At 39.4% G+C, this 24,770-nt stretch overlaps 1 protein-coding gene across 1 annotated transcript in view; it reads right to left on the reverse strand.

The window, feature by feature from the left end:
- The window catches only part of PPM1J (protein phosphatase, Mg2+/Mn2+ dependent 1J), a 43,192-nt gene that overhangs the window by 1,628 nt on the left and 16,794 nt on the right, over nucleotides 1-24,770 (reverse strand). The window contains exons 3-9 of the mRNA XM_060772685.2: nucleotides 20,981-21,304; nucleotides 12,641-12,753; nucleotides 9,414-9,498; nucleotides 5,596-5,714; nucleotides 4,655-4,718; nucleotides 3,461-3,568; nucleotides 623-774 (exon numbers count right to left, since the gene is read on the reverse strand). Of these exons, the coding sequence (XP_060628668.2) occupies nucleotides 623-774; nucleotides 3,461-3,568; nucleotides 4,655-4,718; nucleotides 5,596-5,714; nucleotides 9,414-9,498; nucleotides 12,641-12,753; nucleotides 20,981-21,304 (965 nt within the window). The remainder of the gene's footprint in view (nucleotides 1-622; nucleotides 775-3,460; nucleotides 3,569-4,654; nucleotides 4,719-5,595; nucleotides 5,715-9,413; nucleotides 9,499-12,640; nucleotides 12,754-20,980; nucleotides 21,305-24,770) is intronic.

The raw sequence follows: 24,770 nt of genomic DNA on the forward strand, positions 1-24,770 counted from the left end.
AATCACTGGGAAGAGGTAAGCATGAAACTTCTCTCATTCTATATTTTTGGTGTAACCTTGATGAAATAAGGCCTATAACAGGCATAGTCAAACTGTGGCCCTCCAGCTGTTTGGGCCTCCAACTTCCAGAAGCCCTAACAAGCTTGTTCAGTTGTCAGGAATTCTGGGAGCTGAAGGTCCAAACAGCTGGAGGGCTGCAGTTTGAGGACATCTGGCCTATAACCCACAATCATAAAGACATGTCACTGGAAATCCCCAGAAAAAGGAGTGACACAGCCTTGTGCTATAGAACTGGAGGTGTATTGACACTGTAGAATTAATGCAGTTTGACACCACTTAAACTGCCATGGTTCAATGCTATGAAATAACAGGTAATGTAGTTTGGTGAAGCACCAGCACTCTTTGACAGAGAAGGCTAAAAACTTTATAAAACTACAACTCCCATTATTCAGCTGATAAAGCACAGAATAACATTATTAAATAAAATGTAATAATAATAATAATAATAATAATAATAATAATAATCATAGAGCCTGCTCATCTTAGGAAGGAAGACTCTGCTCAACAGTACCTTCTCTAAGATCATTCCTAACTGCCATACTGGGAACATTGCTTAGCTTACCTGCAAGGATCATTGGGCTCATAGCGCATAAGGACATCAAATACAACCTTGGCCACCTCTTGATTGTTCGTGACATCCCAGAGACCATCTGTGCCCAGCACCAGCACATCATCAGGGCAGTGCTCATACTGTGTGAGGTCATATATGTGGACCTGCAGAAAAATGCAGAAAGGTGACCTGGTTGCAAGTAGAGGTAGTCACAGCAAGGAATCCTTCATCCATAGAAAAATATCACTTTCTATAGGCTTAGTTTTTGACATACTTGCACCCTGAATCTATGGCAACACAGTCTTATGGCAGCACAGTCTTGTAAGAGCACAAACACAAGTTATTTAGAATTCTACACACTTCTTGTTGGGGATCAAGGGTTCCTACAGTTAAGGTGTAGGAACACATTCTGTTCTCTTTACTTAGAGTGTAGGATCATAGTTGCCACCAGAGTAAAGACAACAGAATTTGGAAGTACACGTTGAGTATGTCTTATCTGAAATGCTTGGGACCAGAAGTGTTCTGTATTTTGATTTTTAAAATTTTTGAATATTTGCACATACGTAATTAGGTAGATCTCTCTCTTTTTTTGGCCAAAAATGGGAGGTGGGTGTAATTACTACATGGCAAAAAAAAAATCCAGCTATGGGGCTTCATTTAGCTGTCAGCTGAATGAAGCCTCATAGTCCCGTGGGGAAAGCCATGCACATCCACCCCCTTTCCAGCTAAGGGGCTTTACTCAGTTGCCAGCAGAGTGAAACCCTGTAGCTTCAAGGAGGTAGGTTGAGTGAATGAAGGATACGACTATCATATGCAAAACACAAAAAATACCATTTTGCTACCCCAAAAATGTGGGTATGACTATTATGCAGTGGTGAATATTATGTGAGGAAATACAATATATTTCATATACACCTTATATACATAACTTGAAATTAATTTACTTACATTTTTTTAATTAATTTTACACATGAGACCAAGTTTGTATATACTAAATCATCAGAAAGCAAAAGAGTCACTATCTCAGCTACCCAGGGAGAAGATTTTGGAGAATTTTGGATTTTGGCTAAAGATATTCCACCTGTAACTACTTATCTGTAATTAACTTACGAAGAGTGTCTTTCCAATAACTCTGGTATCATGGTATTATATTGCAATTGTACCTTAACAAGTAATAACTTCACCACTTTTGTTATATATAATGTAATGGTTTCAGTTATTCTTATAGGGAAGGAGGCACTCTCAGCAAATAGTGGAAGAAGATCATGTGGCTTTATTGATGATTTGTGGTGGGCCTCATACATAGCACAAATTGACATTTGCTGTTGAAATAGATAGAATTGAGCTCAGGGTTGCCACTGCCCTGTTCTATGCCCACTACTAACCAAACTCTGCATGACTGTTTTTCCTGATTCTGCTGTTCCTTAACTTCTCTGCTCCCTGGAACAAAAGGGAGATATCCCTGTATCTGTCCATAGTTTTCAGCACGTAGTCAGTCTCCTGCACAAGGTGTGGAGGCAAGAGTTTGAAGCTGCCTAATAAACTAAGCCTATATTTATGGGCCTTTCTGCCTGTCCTTCACCATTTTCACAGTATAAAGCAGGGTAAAAAGACAAACTTCAAAAAAAAAAAAAAAACCAAAGAAAAAAAACAAACAGTTGAGCCACCTAAGAATCAAGCAAATTGTATATTCAGAATGACAAAAGGATTATGGCAGGATATGATACATTGTTACTTATGTATCACCTGAACTCCAAAGAGTAATTTGGGATGGACAAAGGCAGTAGGTCTCAAACTCCAGACCTTTAGGTTTTGGGACATCAGCTCCCAGAATCCCTTCATCTTGGCATATGAACTGGAATGTTTAAGAGTTAAAGTTCAAAGCATCTGGAGGATCAGAGTTTGCAAATCACTGGGATAAAGGACTGGATGGCCTATGAGGTCTCTTCCAACTCTATGATTCATATTGTAAAGCATTACACCTCAACTTCATGACTCCCAGAGCTTGGAAATGCTGTTTTTGGACTACTTTCCTCATAATCACGACCTAACATGGCCAAGCTTCCCCAAGATCTGCCCCAGATGTTTCTGATTATAATTATCATTATGCTCAGCCAACAGAGCTTTTTCCAAACATCAATATTTCAAGTTTTAATGTCTTGATTGCCAAGACATTCCATGTCTGGTGACAGAGGGTGCAAGACAGTGAAAGTTAAGAACACATTAGATAGATAGATAGATAGATAGATAGATAGATAGATAGATAGAGAGAAGCAATTTCCCCTTGACATTAAGTCTAGTTGTGTCAGACTTTGGGGAGTGGTGCTCATCTCCATTTCAAAGCCAAAGAGCTGGCATTGTCCGCAGATGCCTCCAAGGTCATGTGGCCAGCATGACTGCATGGAGTGGCATTACTTTTCCGCTGGAGTTGTACCTACTGATCTACTCACATTTGCATGTTTTCAAACTGCTAGGTTGGCAGAAGCTAGGGCTAACAGAAGGAGCTCACCTCACTCCCTGGATTCGAACCACCAACCTTTTGATGAGTAAGTTTAGCAGCTCAAACTTGCCACACCATATATATATATATATATATATATATATATATATATAAAACAATTTTATACCATTTCAATGTTCAGTTTCTGGAATTCAAAGACATATATCATACTTATGGAGAGGTATGGGGTCATTCCCTAATCCAGCTCACAATTAGCAGAGTGTTTAACTATTTATTTATTTACTTTATTTATATACTGCTTTTCTCAGCCCTCAGGCGACTCAAAGCGGTGATGGTGTCAAGACCTGAAATTTATAGGAATGTATAGGAATCCATTCTGATGTACTCACATCTGGGATGCAGGACAGGAAAGGTTTGATGTGAATGTTGGAGCTGTATACTTTGAGATCATGATCCCCTAAGCCTCGAGTCACTCCAATAGTTGCCATCATTCGAGCCTAAAAGAAAAATGGTCAAAAAGGATCACTTGAAATGGAATGATCAAATTGTATATGGACTCAAAGAAAGTAACATCATCTTAAATAACAAGAAGGCTGATATGTTGAACCTTCAGAGAAAATTTTCCCAAAAGAAATACACATTCTCCTGATCTACTTGGATGTCTTTCAATATGTATTTCCCACACTTTTTTTGTCAACATTACACACAAAATCTGAGCAGAGTTTTGATGCAAAGGTTCTTGGAATTTTCTCATGTATAAGATTGCCATGAGTCAGAGCTAACATAATTCCAAATAAAAATTACATTTCTGGCATATTCTACAATATGTCAGAATGTGTGGAAGAGGAATGATGAAGAAATCGGAAAAGATAGCTCAATGTAAGGGGGTTCAGTCTTGATGCCAAAATAAAGGCACTGTGATCAGTTTATACTAAAATATTAGCCCAGTAAATCTTTGGCTGCACTAAGAAGTGTAAAATTGAAATTGTTACCATAAAAACAATGCAACCAAAACCTGATACTTTGTCTTGAAAGAATAGACTTTTCAATCATTTCTGGTTCCATATGGAAGAGCCTTTCTGTGGGTACAGAGAATGCCCCAAATCAACAGGAGATGGGGCCAAATCCCAAAGAGATCAAAGCTACTCCCATTGTTTCTTTCTTTTTTTTTGTGAGCTCATCTCATCACTGCATTTTTTTTCTTTACTGCAAGAATAGCAAATGTATGCCTTTGCATCTGCTGTTGGACTCTAGCTCCTGTCAGCCGCTATTGAAGTTGTGCTGCTTCAGGATGATTGCAGTTGCAAACAACAATATCTATAAATCACTGGTTCTCAACCTATGGGTCCCCGGGTGTTTTGGCTTACAACTCCCAAAAATCCCAGCCAGTTTACCAGATGTTAGCATTTCTGGGAGTTGAAGGCCAAAACATCTGGGGACCCACAGGTTGAGAACCACTGCTATAAAGCCATATATCTTCCATCCCTATTTCATTTGGATATCTATTCTAAGTTCACTTTTCCTCTGTTTTCTGAAAATGTTCTCAATTTCTCAAATACTTTGAGGTATCCACAGCAATTCACCTTTTTACCCTCTCCATATATGAGTGGAAATTTCAGGTCATCTTCTTCTATCTTTTTATATGCCCTGGTCAGAAAATGAAACACACAACAAGCATATGTAAATAACTATTTTCAACATCATATTTCCAAGATTTGTAGGAAAACTACCAGCTGCTTTGAAAAAGCACAATAGAGTGCTTATCTACACCAGGCAGCAACTAATCCATACTTCATTTCATTGAATTGAAGGATGAACACACTTTGGAAGACTTGTGTACTTTTTAAAAAGTAAGAAACCTGACATTGGCATGCTGGAAATACATGCAGAATTCAAAATTTTGAGCTGAGAATGTTGTTTTGAGGAGCAAAACAGCAAAATCCATAAAACTCCCAAACAAAAGTTCAGGGTTAGTTATCCCACACTTTATAATTTGAGAAGTATGATAGATTTTTCTTAGGGTTGTTGTAAGTTGTAAACAACATGGAAGCACACAGGAACATCAATCATTAAATAGGAAGGGAGTCACTCTGTTATAGAACAGTTGTTAATCATTTAGACCTATGCCAGTAGATACAGGTCTTCCTCCCATCCCTTGCCAAAATTTAGGAAATTTCTCTTTGCACACATATGCACATGTGTGTACATTCAGACTTCTTTTCTTCCAGAGTTATTTTTGATCAACCAGAATTTTGGAAATACCACAAAAACATATTTAGCAAAGCTAATAACTGGATCACTATATGCACTCTAGATAATAATGCTTCACTTGGACTCCTGCCAACTCTCTTAGAAAAATGTCATCTGTCTCCAACCTTAATGTGGGGAGAAGAATGGCCTTTCATACACCCACGGAGCAGATTAAGATGATGTAACAGGCTGGCATGAGAACATCTGTTGGCTCCTTCAGCTTGCATTACTGACTAAATAATCTGTGTATTCAAGGTAAAATAACAAGAATTACCAGCCATTCATGTTTTGGTCCCTGTACAGCATCTTCTTTCCCAGTTCCTTCTGCTGGATCCTTCGAGGGAACTCAAGGTGAGTAAACTCATTTCCCAGTAACTCAGGTCTCAAAAAGCCCTGTGAGAAGAAGAGAGGATGCTTAAGCACAAGGATCATGTGGAGCTTCTTCACTAGAGTAACAGAAAACCAAGACCATTATAAGAGAAGCACTGGACAGACGAATCGCCAAAACCATTGAGCAAAAACTAAATATTAAAGGGAGGAAAGGGAGTATGGAATTACATATTTGGACAAATGCTAATACTCTTTAAGTTACCTTTTGTACATTAATTACTACAGAGGTGAGCAAAGTGTAAACTGCATGAGACTCTTAGACCTTTTCTTATGATCTCCAGGGGATTGAAAATGCATTTTGCTCTTTAGGGGTTTTGGAGGTTATTTCCACCATGTTTTGGGGTCACTGGGGCAATTTATGTAATTGTGAAACCTTTTCTTGCAGCAGAAAATGATTTCAGCTCACTTCTTGTTAAAAAAACAGGTTTAACCTGGTCCTCCCACTCTCAATTCCAGGGGTTTCTTTTATTGGCAGGGGTAAATTCCCACATCTATATTGTCTAGGTTTGCCCTGTACATCTGGGCACTTAAGCACTGACATTGGGTTGAATGGGGGCATTACTTTGTTCATGGATGTTTCTTTTTTCTTTTTACTTGAGAGAACACCTTCCAATATGTTAACCATAGAATTGTTCTGGAGGACCTAGGGATTCCTAGAGATAGCAAATTAATCAAAACCATGAATAATCAAATCCACAAATTTTGAACCCACAAATGTGGAAGGCTGAATGTATTTCAAACATGCGGTTAATATTTGTGTATTCTTTCTACTTGCTAAATTAACAGAGCTCTCATGTCTTTTTTGGCCTCATTCTCCAAACAGGGCTTGCTTTTCAGAGCTGACAATCTGTTACCCTTGACATGTCAGTGTCCTAAAGAGAGATGATTACTCACTAGGCAAACCCTCAGCAAAGGAGCCTGGAAGACAAGCCTAGAAGGAAATGCCTACCTTTAACAAGCTGATAACCTTTGGAAGAATGAAGATCCGAGCCAGGAGAAAAAAAGGAGGGCTCTAAAACATGCTTTGAAAGGATGAAACATTTTATATTCTTACTCCCTTTAACCATCTTAATGGGCATAAACCTTGTGAAGGGGATGGTGAATCCACATTAAATAATTTTAAGTGCACATCCTAATTAGAGTAGGAACTTAGGAGAAACACAGACAAGAGGGGCAGACCAAATCGTATGCTTTATTTTATGGCACATAAACACTGAAAGAGAAGGTACATAAACACATATGTACATATACATTTAGAGGCAATCCCCAAGTTATGAACAAGAATTTGTAGGTAAATCAGAATAGATACATTTTTTCAGTGTAACTTCAGCCATATATATACACACACATATATATTGGTAGGTGTGTGTGTGTGCTGTTTCATTATCTGGGTGGAGGCTAAAAGAAAGTGCTAGACAGAATATGGTCCATTTTACTGTATTGTTTGGGGAGGGGGGGTTGAAGGAGTAAAATATTTCCCAATTTTTCTGTTATTCGTCCCACCCATGTCACCATTGTGGAAACAACCCTTGTGTATGACATGGGAAGTGGGGGTGGGGGGAGTAATCAGTGAAAACATTTCCTTCTTCAACTTGCCCCCTGTAAAATGGACTATCCTTCTCTGGCTAGTGCCCCCTTTTGGCTTCCACCTGGTCAATGGAAAAGTACTGTGTGTGTGTGTGTACACTCACTCACTCACTCTCATGCTTTGGATAGCAAAGGGAATGGCTAATGCCCCTGTGGTGTTTGCTATCTGTGCCTCTGTTCAGAAGATTTCGCCTCACTTTCAGTCCCTTTGGATTTTGCAGTTTAGCTTGTTGTGGAAACCAGGATTGGCGAGAAAGTTTCAACAGAGACACCTTTCCACCAAAATAACTCTTTCAGGAATTAATTTCCATTTCATCTCACTTCCTGTTGTCTCAGCCCCGAGTTGTTTGTAAGGCAAATGTTTATAACTTGGGAATTGCCTGTACATGCAGATTATATGTGTTTAAGAGCAGTATTTCAAACTGCACATAGCAAACGATCATCACTCTAGCGCTTCCTATAGCAAAAGGCTTAAGTAATAAAAGGGCTTTGGCTCAAAGCAAACTGCTCAAGCCTTTGGGGGGAAGTGTATGATTGGTTTTCTCAGTGTTCAGTTTCATTATCATAGCCAGCTGAAGAGAATCTGTTACTCAATGTAATTTCCTCCCTTCTCAAAGCAAGGAGGAGACTGTTTGGATATAGAACAACAGATAAGTTTTCATCTGGTGTTTTGCCAATGAATTACATTTTGAGCATGGGCCAGCAACACACATCTCATCTTGCTTCTACTCCGGAATTTCTCTCTCTCTCTTTCTCTCTCTCCTCACCTCTCTCTGTGCTTCAGTGTTTCTTTCTCTGGTCCCTGAGAGCAAGAACTCATGTTATACTCAAAAAGTGTGGCCCTTTGGCTGCATCCAGCCCCCAGACCACTGTTTCCTAAGTGAACAACAAACAAATAAGACTCTCTTAGGAACTCCAAGTGAATCGATTCATCTTTAAATGGGTTGTAGGCTCACGTGCCTGTTTAACATTACAATATATTTTTTTTCAAACTAGAAAATAATATTTTGTTTTAAGCATTCCGCATAATCTGGCCCATAGGCCTGATAAAGCAGCCCACTCTGTTGTATGGAAAAGCTGTTTTTGAATAAGCAGTTGTAAGCATATATATCTGAAGGGATGTCTATCTTGTTAATGCACACTTGGAATTTGTTGTTACATGGCTTTAAATCAAATTGGACTTATGATGATTTTATCTTAAGAGTTTTCTTGGCAAGATTTATTCAGAAAATATTTGCACTGCTTTCTCCTCAGGCTGAGAGTGTGTGTGGTGCTTATGATCACCAATGGCTGAGAAGGGATTCAGACCCTGGTTTCCCAGGGGTCCTTGTCCAATACATAAACACTACGCTATGTTGGCTCTCAATAGTCGCAAGAGCAAATAAGTGACTGGAAGAAAAGTTTACTGATATTCTCTTCTGTCACCTCTTTGCTTCAATTATTGTCGATCCTTAAGCAGCTGTTCCCTTCAAGATGTGATTGTCAGAGAATTAAAATATTCCTGTCTGATTTAATGTGCAGTCTCATTCTTGCAACCTTTAAATTGTGGAAGTGAAATCAGGTTTACAGGATCAGCTATAAAGAAATGAATAGTTGACAAACTAGGCACTGTGTCTGTGAGATTTCCTCTATTCATCCTATCATTCTCTCTTACTACGTCTCCTGCAATGCCAGTGTGTGACTAAAGCAAGCCTATCATGGGTTTTTCTTGGAAAGGTTTGTTCAGAGGGGATTTACCATTACATTCTTCTAAGACTAAAGGAATGTCACTTGTCCAAAGTCATGCTATGGATTTCCGGAGCTGAGTGGGGATTTGAACACTAGAGTCCTAGTTCCTATTTTGAAAGCAGCTCACCAGGTTGCTTGCATGAATGTGCTTTCAAGAAAGAGAAGCCCAACGCCTCAAGGCATGTCAAACTAGTTTGTGCATCTCACTAGTTCTTCTTTTAAATTTCCTTCTAAATTGTCTTAGTCAGCTGTGCCCGCCAGCAGTTGTCCTCTCCAAGCAATTATCAGGAGCATTTGAAAATACAGAAACTGATTTTTGACTGGTTGGCACAGTGGTGGTGGAAGTGGACTAAAAATACAACAGATAGGAAGAAGATTCTTTCTTACTAAAAACTGTAGCCTTTGCCTCTCTGTCTCTGGAGTAAACTCTCGGGACATTGGAATGATTTCCCCATTACGGATGACAATGGCCCTGCAATGAAAGATGGAATGATGGCATTAGAGAGAGAGAAAGAGAGAGTGTACAAGAAAAGAGACGACATAGGAAGGACAAGCAGCCAATATAGGAGAGGGCAAAGCAATGCAGTATTAGCTGAGGACCAATTTGCATATGACCATGTTTTACCCTAAAATGTAATCTCTGTGAAGCACAAGAAAATGTGTATAGGAAGCATGGCGCAAATACATGGACTGGGCAAGTGATTCCTGCAGGAGAAAGTTGAATCTTGAAACTTACATCTATCAAAATTTGTGTGAGGTGTAGATGTTGTTATCCTGATGAAGCATGTTTAAACTTATAGATATTTCATAATAAAAAAACCTATGTCTGTGTCTATTAGTATGTTGTTCTGAAACTTTTATATTCTACTGCAGCTCAACTACGCTTTCAAGAGACATGAGCTGACTTCCTATTATTGGCTCCAGAAGAAGAACAGTCGAAGAGTGAGAAACATCCTAGTTCAGACCGGTAACTGAAATAAGGAGAGTGGGATGGAAATCATGCCAGAAAACAGAGCAGAAAAATGGAGGAAGACCACAAGAAGAGAAGGACGGCTAATTTCATGGGACCCCACTTCCAAACATTAAGAGACTAAGCATTTTTAAAATGGAAGATTGCAAAATCCATACCCAGATAATTTACTTTTTATATATTGGGAAAAAGAGAGAAAGGTAAAAGAGTAACAGCTTTTAAACATAACATGATTCTTTTGACCAAGAAAAGATATATAGTACTTTTGAATGCTACTTTTTGCTTGGCTACCAAATTAAGAGAGTTCTGGTTTAATTTATTGCTTCCATAAGTGCTAACATATATTTCAATAATTATTCTGTTTTCATGAGTGTTCCCGATGTTTTTCACCTATGCATTTTACATTCCTCCTATTATTTTGCACTTAAGACTTTTTAATGTGCCTAGAGAAGGATCATGATCACTATTTCCCATGTAGAACAATTATCATCATCATTATCCATATCCTTCATTTCCCCTCAAAATTGGGACTGCAGGTGGCTTACAAATTAAAGTGATTACAACATAATTAAAACATACAAAAATTCAACATTAAAGAACTATAAACAGTATTAAAACAATTGAAAGCATAATTTAAAACAATATGGGACATTTTTAGAAGCTACCGTACTTCCTTAAAACTTTTATGACTTTTAAAGACTAAACCTATCAAGAAGACTGGCAAATTCCATGCAGAATGGAAATAAGACAAAACTCAATGGGGAGACAAAGTCCATGCCTGATTACCTCTAATAGCTTGCTGAGTTCTTGCTTGCTGCTCTGTCTAACTCATCCGCATAAGCAAATCATGAGTAGTTAACCAGCCCCAAGCCACAATTAGAAACAATTTTTATAGTTGGTTTATGAACTCAGCTCTTTTGAAATTATGGATAGTTGTTTTTGTCTCAACCTAGAATAATGATTTGCGCTGCACAATTCCCTAGGAGTAAATAAAACTAACTGGAGAAGTTAAAAAAAAAACTCAAAATTTGGGCAGGGAGAGACTTTAGCTTGTTTGCCTAGAGCAGTGGTTCTCAACCTTTGGTCCTCCAGGTGTTTTGGACTTCAACTCCCAAAAATCCCAGCCAGTTTACCAGTTGTTAGAAATTGTGGGAAGTGAAGTCCAAAACACGTGGAAGACCAAAGGTTGGGAACCACTGGCCTAGAGATGGTTTGGCCTTCAACTCCCAGAAATCCTAACAATTGGTAAACTGGCTAGGATTTCTGAGAGTTGTAGACCAAAACACCTGAGGACACACAGGTTGAGAACCACTGGCCTAGAGGATCATCTATGGCTAAAAGAAGAAACCATGGCTAAAATAAGCTATAGCTTCATGTGACATGTGAACATGGTCAAATTTTATGCTTATCAACATTACTGAAACTGATTTAACAACTATCCAATTAAAAAGCAATCCATATATTTGAAGGGACAATGGAGCCACACTTCTAGTCTACTACCCAATTCATCATAGCTTCTCAAAACATGGGACAAAATAGAGGGTTGGTGTTTCTTTTAGGTTCTCCTGGGATGGAATAATGTGTTGTTTTTCACCACTTTACTCAAAAATTATTCCTTTTTTATAATCTAAGAATTTGGGAACTGTGTGTTGTTTTTTTCCTTCAGATGTCTAACTCAACATTTCTGAAGTGTGAACAGATAAAAATGATTTGTTATAAAATGCTATAAAATCACCATATTTCACTGAATGTAAGGTACCATCAAATGTGAAGCTTTGATTTAAGGAAAAAAGAATTTTATCAAAATATATTTTAGATTTTACTCTACATTCACAATATATTTTTGTATGTTTCAGTGTGGGGTTAGGAGAGTGTATGAAGCAATCTGCAAGTCATCTGTTTGCATGACTCTATACAGTTTTAAGTCTATAGGCCCACTGGGGAGGCAATGGAAGAAGGAAGTACATTTGGCAAAAATCATAAATATTTAAACAGCTGTCTGCCTGAAGCTGTGAACAAAATTGTAGGAGCATGGCAGAGCTCTTGGGGATGGGGCTCTTCCTCCTCCTCCATTCTCTTGGTGGCAGGATTTGGACAGGAAAAAAAACAGTGAATGTAAGATGCCATCGAATATAAGGTGTATCACATTTTTGATGCCTCTTAAATGGGAAAGATGTGTTCCCATTGTAATGCCTACAAAAGCTAAGCTGAAATCCTGCATCTGTTTTTTTTTAGAACTGAGCCTTCACCCATCACTTCCCAGCATTGGTAGTTTGCCTTAGCTACAGTGCAGACATCACCAAGGTATGCACAGAATGTAACTGGAAGCTGCCCTCTGCCAAACCTTACAAATTCTCAACAGTTTGGATATTCATAGAGCAATTTCTCTCGTTTCTGCAGTTTGTTCTTCCTAACCATATTGGGCCTGTGTCATTTTGAAAGAAAGATTTCTCTTGAGTGTCTTCAAAATTTTATTATGGCCACTTCCCTGTAAGGTTTCCTTTCATGAACCAATTGTCAGCTACGATTGGGAAAGGCTTTGGTTCATTTCTGCTATGCAAGAAAAAAATGCTAATCTTTCTAGGGCTTGGATGGTTATGATTTCACAAGCAAGACAGACGGCCCACTGCCCACCCATTCCTACCTACTATCACCTGCATTCGCCACATAGAACTTCCCCAGGAGATAGACAACAGCTAGGGCACAACAGCCACCTGATGTTTGCCGGGTCACCCGTTCCTGCTCGATCTGATTATCCTGAGGAGAGAGGAAGAAAAAAAAGAGTCACAGATGGAATATGTTAGTGAAAATGAAAATAAATGAAAATAAAGAGACAGAAAACCTGAGCTTTCCCAATCCTATTGATTACATTGACTGCATGAAGATGGGGAAGGAAGCATGTCCAGAGAAATAGAAACCATGGAGCCTGGAACTGAATCCTCACTTAGCCACTAAGATCATCTAGTAATCTTATCCTTACTATTTCCCAAACTAATCTACACTCACAATTGTTGGGGGCATGGAAATGGGAAGGACTACTTTAAGATTCCAAAATGAAAGAGGTAAATGGAAAAAAACAATTCAGAATAAAATATTGCTTCCGTTTGTTTTTTTTTTTTTGTCATGTCAGGAGTGACTTGAGAAACTGCAAGTCGCTTCTGGTGTGAGAGAATTGGCCGTCTGCAAGGATGTTGCCCAGGGGACACCTGGATGATTTGATGTTTTATCATCCTTGTGGGAGGCTTCTCTCATGTCCCCACATGAGGAGCTGGAGCTGATAGAGGGAGCTCATCCGCCTCTCCCCGGATTCGAACCTGCAACCTGTCAGTCTTCAGTCCTGCCGGCACAGGGGTTTAACCCACTGTGCCACCGAGGGCTTCAGTTGAAAGATCTCTTTAATTTTCACCATAAAAAGGAAAAGAAATTAAAACACATGAAAAAGAATGAGAATATGATAAATATTTTCATTTTTGTATACATCAATTTTAAAATTATGATTACAATTTAAACAGAAACACAATGTATTTCAAAATAATAGCATAGATTATTGCTAGGTGACCTCTTTGTCCACTCAGTCTACTTTGAAGTGTACTTTGTCTACTTTGGTTCATGGCCTACTTCTGGTTCCATAGAGGCTTCCCAGTCCCCTTACCTCTTCTATTTCATCAGAAGAGCTTAGGGGCAGAAAAGTCAGGACCTCTGTAATCTGGGAACCCATGCTTTGCATGTCTTCCTTATCTCTATTAGTTCCCTTAGCACTAGCTGACTGTGCTTAGTTTCACTTCTCTCCCACATCCTTATGTAAACTAGGATGTTCTAAATGTCACATGTTTGTATAATAATCATGGCACTTCCCTTTCAGATGTGCAAAGCAACCATCTACTTTTTAGTTTTTTATTTGCATGGATTTCAAAACAGAAAAAAAAGAGAATAAGAACTCACATGTAAACTGGTAATACCTCACAATGAGAGTGCTCACACACTTTGCAAGCACGTTTTTCATTCCACCTGGGGGCTTAACCAAAGTGTCTCAGAACACAGCAACACAAAATGTAGCTGAAAACCAATTTCAACTTTCAAAAAAGTGTTTTAAATGATCAAATGACTGATCTAGTTAATAACAACATTACTGTATACACTTGAGTATAAGCTGAGATTTTCAGCCCATTTTTAAGGCTGAAAAAGCCCCCTGGGCTTATACTTGAATCAAGGTTATTTATTATTTTACTGTTGTTGTTATTATTATGATTATTACATTTATTATGTTACTCTAATTATTATTATTATTATTATTATTACATTTACATTATTTTACTCTATTGTTTTTATTACATTTATTATTTTACTCTACTTATGATTGTTATAAAAGAGGGAGAGTTCAGTTTCTCCCCTCCCATCTTCCACTTTGGACCAAACTAGACATGTCCATTGCACACTAGCAATTAACACATGCCTGCAATTACCATATTTAAATAAGTGGTGGATGGACAGAGGAGTTTGGACTTCACCACACCAGGAAGGAGGATTAAACATTTCATCTGCTACTGTAATACTAAGAAAAAAGGCTCCCTTCCAAATCTGTTTTTATCTCTAGGGGGGAAGCTCCCACTGTTGCTCTCCTGGGGCTAATAGCAGCTGAGCCTAGCCAAATACATCTCTTTTTCCTTTTTAAGAACAGTGTCTCCTCCTCTACAGTGGATCCTTCATCAAAGGGATTGAGTTTACTGGCTTTATCGTGCCCTATAATCTTGAAAAGTACCATATGCTGTTCCAATGATGTCATCCAATTGTGTGTGGTAGGTTCTAATCACAAGATGATAATATCATGGTGTTTGAACAGAACTGAGGAAGTTTCTACCCACATGTCAATCTTAGAATGGAATAGGCATTTTCAGGAAGAGGGGCCAACTATTTTATTAAAAGAGAAGAGTAATCAGAATTCAGTAGCTCTATTATTGTTTGTTTGTTTATTTATTTACATCACTTTTATCCCACCCTTTTCAGCCCGAAGGCGACTCATGGCAGCATACAAAATGGCAACAGTTAGATGCCCCATATACTTACATATATCAGTTAAAAGCAATAAAATACATCATAAAATCCATATAAAACCATAGAAGCTATAAAAACTATTTAAAAAAACTATAGAAAACGAAGTCATCCAGTCCAGTTCCTCAGTATTATTTGGTCAGTGAAACAAAAAAAGGTAGTGTAAGCAAAGTTAATATGTGCAAACATATGTATGTGTGTGCACACCTTAAAGTCACCTGTTAGCTTCTGGTGATGCCTGCCCATGATTTTCACAGGGTGTTCTTAGCTAAGGAATACTCAAGAGTTGGTTTTGTCAGTTCCTTTCTCTCAGTTCCTTTAGGGTATTCAATTCATATCATTGTGGCAGCTATCACAGGATAAAAATGGTGGTATGTGCACCCTAGTGTCACCTCTTTGAAAATAACTACAGATCACCCTTTGACATTTTGTTTTGTATTCTTTGTTATAATAATCACACATAAAGGTAAAGGTTTTGCCTGACATCAGGTCTAGTCTTGTCCAACTCTGTGGGGTGGTGCTTATCTCCATTTCTAAGCCAAAGAGCCGATGTTGTCCGTAGACACCTCCAAAACCACAATGACTGCACAGAGCACCATTACCTTCCCACCAAAACAATACCTATTGATTTGCTCACATTTGCATGTTTTCAATCTGCTAGGTTGGCAGAAGCCGATGCTAACAGGGGAGCTCACCCCACTCCCCAGATATGAATCACCAACCTTTCAGTCAGCAAGTTCAGCAGCTCAGCAGTTTAACCCACTGTGCTACTGGGGACTCCTATAATCACACATATCAGACCAAGATACCTTAAACACACTAGATTCCATCTGACATTGGAAGCGCAGAAAGGTAAATTCTGATTAGTAATTGGATGGGGGACCACCAACAAAGACTAGGTGCAGTAGGTTATGATACAGAGAAATGAATGGATGAATTATCTCTAAGTATTCCTTATCTAAGAAAATTCTATGAAATTCACAGTCATCATAAGTCTTCGGGTAACTTGGAAATAACATACATTCATACACAGTCATTAATACAGTTTGACACCCCTTTAACTTCTATGGTTCAATGCTACGGAATCATGGGAGTTATAGTTGGTTCTCTGATAAAGGCTGATGATGCCTCACCAAATAACAATGCCCATGATTCCATAGTATTGAGCCATGGCTGTTAAAGTGGTGTCCAGCTGCATTAACTGTAGAGTATAGGAACGCCCTAGCACAAGTATGCACATAATTAAGTCTTGCTGAGTACTACGTATATGGCTTATTTTCTATGTGTAAATTAGGGATGGGAACTTCCAACCTACATGACAGATAGTCTATATCTAGCTTTCTAGAGAGTTTTGCTCTTGCCCCTGAACAATCATTGATTGAAAATAAAAAAAAACCCAGAATATCTAAATTTGATGTACTGTCGTTAAGTAAACTTTGTTTGGTATCACCTTGTGCCTTTATCTAGATCTACTGCTGGAATGTGCCCCCAGCAAATCCTTCCAGAATTTGATTTACAGGATGCAAAAAGATTTCCTATTTATGCTGTAAAAGATTGCTACCTCAAGCAGTCATTGTTTAGAGGTGAGTCACACACACATTACCCAGCATCACGTGGGACTATTTTCCGAATGTTTTTGAAATTACACCTGCGTGAAGCTGCTTCCATGGGACACTGTTCCTCAATTCATCTCTAAACAAAGGCAGGCTTGGCTGAGATGAATACAGGAAGACAGAATTGTCTGAAGTTACACAACAGCTACAGTTTGTCATGCTGCCAACCACATGTTTCAATTGCATTAACCCAGTAACATGACTTTACTCGTGGTTTTGGGCAAATCTCCCCATCATCTCTTTTATCTTCAAGAATCATATCTGCAGGAAAAAAATGATACTCTTTTGCTATCTGATCTTCCTCAATTTCTGAAAGTGGAGTTTAAACCAGGTTATTACAATTACAGTAATGTTCTCTGTGTCCACTGAATCTCACCAAACAAACCTGTTTTGATGTAAATACTCTCTGGAAACCATATTATAGGAAAAACTAAGTGTATTCTTTATTCTATGATAAGATAAGGTAAAGGTTTCCCTTTGACATTAAGTCTAGTTGTGTCTGACTCTGGTGTGTGTGTGTGTGCTCATCTCTATTTGTAAGCCAAAGAGCTGGCGTTGTCCATTGACACCTCCAAGATCATGAGGCCATCATGAACTACAATGAGTGCCATTACCTTCCTACTGAGGTGGTACCTATTGATTTACTCCGATTTGCATGTTTTTGAACTGCTAGATTGGCAGAAGCTGGGGTTAACAGTGGAAGCTCACCCCGCTTCCTGAATTTGAACCGCCTAGAACGCTGGCTCTTCGGCTTAGAAATGGAGATGAGCACCACACCCCAGAGTCAGACATGACTGGACTTAATGTCAGGGGACAATCTTTACCTTTACCTTTTACCTTTTGGTCAGAAAATTCAGCGGTTTAACTCAATGTACCACTGGGGGTTGCTTATTTTATCACAGTGGGTTAAATAAATTATTTTATCATAGAGGCTTAAAATTACTAATAGACTTCTCAGAAATCCAACCATGCTACAATTCCCAGGATACTTTGGTGGAAGCTGGAGCAATTAAACTGCTATATTTATTACTGATTTATTGGTCTCATTTCCAAACCCATCTTCCCTTAAATGGGTTCAAGACAGTGCACATGGCTCTATGCCACTCTACTTAATTCTCAAAGAACCCTGCAAGGGATGGAGGGAGGGACTGGCCCAAGGTCATGTTGTGGATTTTTTTTCCACTGGGAACTAGGATCTGGAACTTCCAAGTCTCAGGGCATGAACCCAGCCACAACATCACATTGGCTCTGAAACTGTTTGTGTAGGCTTTCGGTGTAATTTATTGTCAGCTCATCCAGAGATATGGAACTTCTGACTGCAGAGGGCTTAGCTATAGAAGGGGGGCAATGACCCAAAGCAGGCTCATGAGCTGCAGCTAGGTAAGCAAATACCCTGTCAGACCAAAATAGTCATGGGAAGCCATGTCAGCATCTTGGCTGCAAAAGGAAGTGAATGCATATTCCAGATGGACGACAGCCAGGCAGGATCGGAACACATTCTGGTCCTTGTGCTCTTTCCAGATTGCACTTCATCCAGTCGCTGTGGGAGCTCTGCAAGGACATTTTTTTATCCTTTCTCCCAAAAGATTTAGGACAGGCATCAAATCTATCCTTATCTGATTTAATCTTGTGAGCAGCACTGGTTAAGAGTGAATAACTTATCCAAAGCCACTGTTTCAAGGTCAAGTAAGGTCCCTTTACAAACAACTTACATCTCCCATATGTACTCTACTCAGCTATGTTTCCTTTACCTCAGACATATTGTTTTTATGAGGTTGTTATGACTGTGTTTGTTTTATTATTTTATTCATTGATTTTTATTTGTAATTTTTGGGCTTGTCCCTTTGTAAGCCGCCCCCAGTCCCCTTGGGGAGATGGTTGGTGGGGTATAAAAATAAAGTTATTATTATATTATATGAAATATTGGCTGGCTTTTATTGATTATTTTAAATCATGATATTTATTCTCTTCCATAATGCACTTAGAATTATGGACAGACTTGTTATTATGGCCACTCTTTCAATACATAAGTTGTAATATGTAGAGGATTCTTAAACAAATCCATATGTTTTAGTGTTGTTACTACCACATATACTTGCGAATAAGTCCCATCTCATGTATAAGTCAAGGGGAGATGGGGGGTGGCAAATTATGGGTTTTGCTTTGATCCTTGGATAAGTCGAGCATAAAAAATTAAGGTACAAATATTTAGGAAAAGCTAAAAAGAAGGAAATTTTCTGCTTATTTGAGGGTTGAATTGCATTGCATATCTTAAAATGTCTAAATCTATACAAATACAAATTGAAAAAGGAATATAAACACACAGGATTTTACAGCAAGCCCCTGTTAAAAATGAATATTGTAGTTTCTTTGCAGGAACGAGATAGGAGTGCTTCTTGTCTTTGCCCCTTCTCACTGCCTTTGTGCTAGATCCCTATTCTAACACTAAACCAAGTTCTTAGGATTGCTTTTTTGTCAGAATTATTCAACTTATACATGAGTGTATAGATGGTAATTTAAAATCCTTTTATGAACTTTTGTTACCTATAATCTAAGATTTTTAGATACGGGTCATTTTCAACCTATGCAATATTATGAGTTCAGTTTACTTAATTTACAAAATCCATATCTGATTTAAACCTGTAAGATACAGGGAAGAGAAGTCACACGGCCAATCTCAAAGTCAAGTAAGGCTTGTTTTTGTAATACCCTACACCTCCCACATGCAAATCTAGTTCTTTCACTCAGAGGTGAGTAACATATGGTTTTCATATGATGCTGGACTACATCTTCTGTCTGCCCTTCCCTCAAAACTTGGTAATATTTGAAACTGCTGCAATTACATTGTAGCATCTTTGAGGAAATACCCCCATGACCTATCTGTTGTATAGTGTTCCCTCACTTATTGTGTGGGTTCTGTCTCCGAAATAGGGATGCCATATTAATTTTAATATTTTTACATTATTTTACATATTTTATATATTATTTTATTACCAGCTCTTCCTTACCCACCTCCCAGCCCATCCTAAGGGTGCCTGCTTGCCTCCCTGGCCTCCGCAGTGTTGGAACTCAGCCTGTGATTGAACCTGAGCCTGTGATTGAACCTGTGATTCTGTTTCAGTCTCCTGATGTTTCTGTGTCTGATGTGGGTAATGAGGAGGGAAATCAGTCTCCTGTTGCTTCTGATGTGGAGGATGCTGGGGCTGACTCTGAGGTGCAAGATGGAGACACTTTGGTCAATAAGTTTCATGCAGACACTAACAGAGAGCCTTTGGTGCAAAGGGCACATTCTCACGAGAATGTTTCTGTCAGGCCTTGAGAGAAAGGTTTACTTCCTCCGCCTGTGAGCTCTCCAGATTCTAATTTGGAAAACAGTCTGACACCTGGTAAAGTTATTGGGGAGTCAGATAAGCAGAGTCAGTGGCTGGAGATTAGCCGGAATCGACAAGAGGCCCAATGTTTACGTAGATCCGAAAGAATTTGTAAGTTAAGGTCAAAGACTGGAGGGAAACGAAACCAGTTTTTGGGATTTAAGGTTTGCCTTTAGAGAATCTTGTCAGATCAGGCAGTGTTTGGAAACCAAGTACAAGCCTCATGGAATTCCTGTTGAAGTGGTCTCGTCTTCATGGATTTTTCTAGCCTTTCAAGTTGACTAGCAGTGTCTGGTCTGTTCTTGCTTCATGTTTGATTCCTGTCTGGATAATCATTGCCTTGGATTGTATTTTCATGCTTTTTGGACATTGATTTTGATTGTTACACGTGGATACTGTTTTATCTTGCTGCCTTTAAATGCCTTATTGCTTTTTGGAAAATTATCTATCTTTGCAAGCATTTATTTCTACTGGGTTTTTTTTTGCTAAGCTTTAATAAAAAGGATTGTACCTTCACTCAACGTGTGGTGTGTTTATAGTCAGAGGGGCTATTTCCTGTTCTAGAGTGCAACACGCAGAGCCTCCGGAGCCATGCAGGCAGCAGCAGGCCAGGGAGGCAGGCCTTCCCTGCTGTGCCTCAGGCCGCTGCACTTCTGGGGTCCCTGGCCTCCACTGGACATAAATATTTTATATTTTTTATTAATATTTTCAAAAACTCATGAAACAGCAAGTCCGCTAAAAGCGAACCGCAAAGTAGCGAGGGAACACTGTATATATTTTCTCATTTGGGATCTGCTATGATGTTTCAACTATAATGTGTCCACCTACTTATTTCAAAGGAAACTTTCCAAAGTTTTATACTAGTTAGGACAATGATTTGAGAGCCCCCAAAGCATTACAATATCCCTCCTTTCCCAACATTTCTCATTTTCAATTTCTTAACTCACTTACCATCTGCTTGAAGGCATTCTCAATGGCTCCCACTACTAAACTCTCATGAGAAATCACCTTTTCCATATGGAAGCGTGGCAAGGCATTATTTGGGACCTCAACGTCTTCCTGTGCCAAAGGAGCTTTATTTGGTTCTGCTACAAATGTCCTAGAACCATCCTGTAGGCAGATTGGAGGAGGGGATGGATCTTGTAAAATGTCTACCAAATCCCGCAGTTGGTCCCGGATGTGAAAGTGAAGCAATTTGGAAGCCATGATTGCAGCTCCACTTCCAGCATGTCCATCAAACAAACCCCAGTAATAAAAGCACAGGCCTTTGCTGCCCTAAGGGAAGGAATAAAGAAAAAGAAATGACCAAAGATAAAAGAACTGCCTGAAAAGGAAGCAAAACAATAAAAAAACATACATATGGTAAAGGAGTGATTGTCTTCCCTGTTCTGATATCCCAGTGACTTGCTAGTGGAGACACAGAAAATGAAGGGAAAACCAGTTCCAAGAGATCAGACATCTATGTCTATTGGCAATGGATTGGATGTAGAAACAGAATGATGCAGTCTTGTGCTATGACTTTTTTTTTTTTGCCTTTAGAAGTCCGCAACACTGGCAATAAACAGTACTGAGAAGTAGATGTTAACAGAGAGCTGGCTCTATCACTAGGCAAAGTGGAGACACTGCTTTAAATGGAAGATGCCAAGATGAAGGAGTTCTTTCTGAAGGAACTGTAGAATTAACGCAGTCTGACACCAATTAAACTGCCATGGTTCAATACTATGGAATCATAAGAATCAGGACATGCTACTTGGCACTCACTCATAGTTGTGTCTTCCAAGCAGTGCAGTAGTGAATGCAGTTGTGTCTTCCAAGCAGTGCAGTAATGAGTCCACTCCAGGTTTTAATTTGAATTTTAAGGAGCTAGCCAGTGCAATGAACCCTATTTTCAATTGCTATGAAGTTGATACAAATCATGGATTCTCTTTCCCACTGAGATGGAAGTCACTAATTGCCTCTGCTTTCAAAAACCAGGAACACATGGGAGAGTGAGGGTTCACTCCAGGTGTTTTGGACTTCAACTCCCAGAAATCCCAGCCAGCTTACCAGCTGTTAGGGACTGGGGAGCTGAAGTCCAAAACACCTAGAGGCCCAAAGGTTGGGAACTACTGATCACAGTAGAATAATGCAGCTTTATACACCATTTAAATGTCCTGACTCAGTGCAGTTTGGTAAGGCACCAGGACTTCTGGCAGAGAATTATAGTTGTAAAACTATAATTCCTTAGACAGGCTTGCTGCTGTAAGAGTGTTGTGGAGAGTACTATACAATGTTGTCAGTACTGAATTAAGATTAAGATTAAATTGGCAGTGCAGTCAGCTTCTGTCTGAAAAAGAAGAGTAGCTGCAGGCTCATCTTTTGCCTTAGGTATCAAAACATCTTGGAACAGCCCTGTCCCAAGGGAAGGGGCAGAGGGCAAGCTTTAAATAATACATGCTATGGGGGACATGTGTTCTTGAGGGTGAATATATATATGGATTTTCTTGGCTGAAAAAAGGATGCCAGGGTAACTGACAAAAGCAGTTTAAAAAAAAGAAAGATCCTACAGTTTCCAGTTCAAATTCTGCCAATTGAGAAACTAGCTTGCTGTGAAACATTTGATCTGCTTCTTCTAAATAAGCAAGAAGTAGTGGGGTGGCAGAGTTCTTTTGCTTGATCCATCAATACCTTATTCACCTTTTCTTACTTTAGATCACTGTTTTTCAACCTGGGGTCAGTACTCGGGGGGGGGGGGGGGGTCACCAAAGACCATAAGAAAACACAGTATTTTCTGTTGGTCATGAGGGTTCTGTGTGGGAAGTTTGGCCCAATTCTATTATTGGTGGGGTTCAGAATGCTTTTTGATTGTTGGTGAACTATAAATCCTAGCATCTACAACTCTCAAATGTCAAAATCTATTTCCTCCAAACTCCATGAGTGTTCATATTTGGGTATATTGAGTCTTTGTGCCAAGTTTGGCCCAGATTCATCATTGTTTGAGTCTACAGTGTTCTCTAGATATAGGGGAACTACAACTCCAAAACTCAAGGTCAATGTCCATCAAATGCTTCCAGTATTTTCTGTTGGTCATGGGAGTTCTGTATGCCAAGTTTGTTTCAATTCCATCATTGATGAAGTTCAGAATGCTCTTTGATTGTAGGTGAACTATGTTTGTTGTTCATTCGTTCAGTCGTTTCAGACTCTTTGTGACCTCATGGACCAGCCCACACCAGAGCTCCCTGTCAGACGTCACCACACCCAGCTCCTTCAAGGCCAATCCAGTCACTTCAAGGATCCCATCCATCTATCTTGTCCTTGGTCACCCCCTCTTCCTTTTTCCTTCCATTTTCTTTCCATTCCATTTATAGGTGAACTATAAATCCCAGCAAATACAACTCCCAAAGGACAAAATCAACATCCCCTTCTGCCAACCCCACCAGTATTCAGATTTGGGTATATCGGGTCTTTGTGCCAAATTAGGTCCAGTGAATGAAAATAGATCCTGCATATCTGATATTTACATTACAATTCATCACAGTAGCAAAATTCCAGTTATGAAGTAGCAACAAAAATAATTTTATGGTTGGGGGTCACCACAACACGCAGAACTTTATTAAGGGGTCACGGCATTAGGAAGGTTGAGAACCACTGCTTTAGATTGTATCAGGTTTTGCTCTAGATTTGTTTACATCCATCCTATTAGTCTTATGGGTTTGCTTTTCTATTTTTTTGCTTCCAAATGCAAGCTACATTGATTCCCGCAATTATAACAGATGGAAAGTGTTTATGAAACTCACTGCCAATTCTATGCTTATAAAGCCTGTGCACACAAAGCTTTGAAAAGTTACTTTTTGGAATACAACTTGCAGAATTCCACCAGCCAGTATGGCCTGTGGCTGTGCTGGCTAGAGAACTCTGGGGACTGTAAACCCCCAAAGTAACATTTCTAAATTGTGGCCTACATGTGTGAAAGCAGAATGAGGTTAGCAACCAGTTTCCCTGTAGAAACCCATGGACCACCCAGTTCCCAATCACAAGAGAAACCATTGGTGAACACTCTCTGGGTTCGGTCACTTAACTATTACACATCCATCTAACAGTAGTATTATTTAGCTCATATTTTACAAGCTTGTTTGCAAGAAGATCATGGTGGACCTTGTCAAAGGCCTTAGTGAAATAAAAATATGCTAATCAACAGCATTCCCCACATCTATCAAGCTTGTAGTCACAGGAAGGGACATCACATGACTCAGAAAGGGTCTGCAGAGGAAAATTGAGATATCTGTGTTAGGTACAAGGTTCATGGATGCCGCTGGGGATGCGATGGGCTATTTTCATATGTCTAAGAGGATGTTGCAGATGGGACTCCTCAAACAACCAACGCCTTGCATGATACCCCAATGGCAGGCATGTAGCTGGGGGGGGGGGGGGGCTTGGGGGGGCTTCAGCCCCGCCCAAAATTCTCATGGTGGTCTGCGAAAAGGCCTTAGTGGTAATTAAACTGTTATGTTTATTCATATCATGATCTGATCACCATGCTCAATATATCTCATATGCATGGGGGTATTGGGGTAACAATACAAAAGGTTTACCCTCTTTCACTCAGACTAAGGTAGACCCTCTTTCACTCAGACTCAGACCCCCCCCCCCCGGGAATCAAACTCAGCCCCCCCTCTCCCCCTCCTCGAATCAAAATCCTGGCTACGGGCCTGCCCAATGGCCATTGTTTACTAAAATATGGAACTACTTTCCTACCCCAAGC

This window comes from Anolis sagrei, chromosome 4 (assembly GCF_037176765.1).
Source record: "Anolis sagrei isolate rAnoSag1 chromosome 4, rAnoSag1.mat, whole genome shotgun sequence".
Lineage (NCBI taxonomy): Eukaryota > Metazoa > Chordata > Lepidosauria > Squamata > Dactyloidae > Anolis > Anolis sagrei.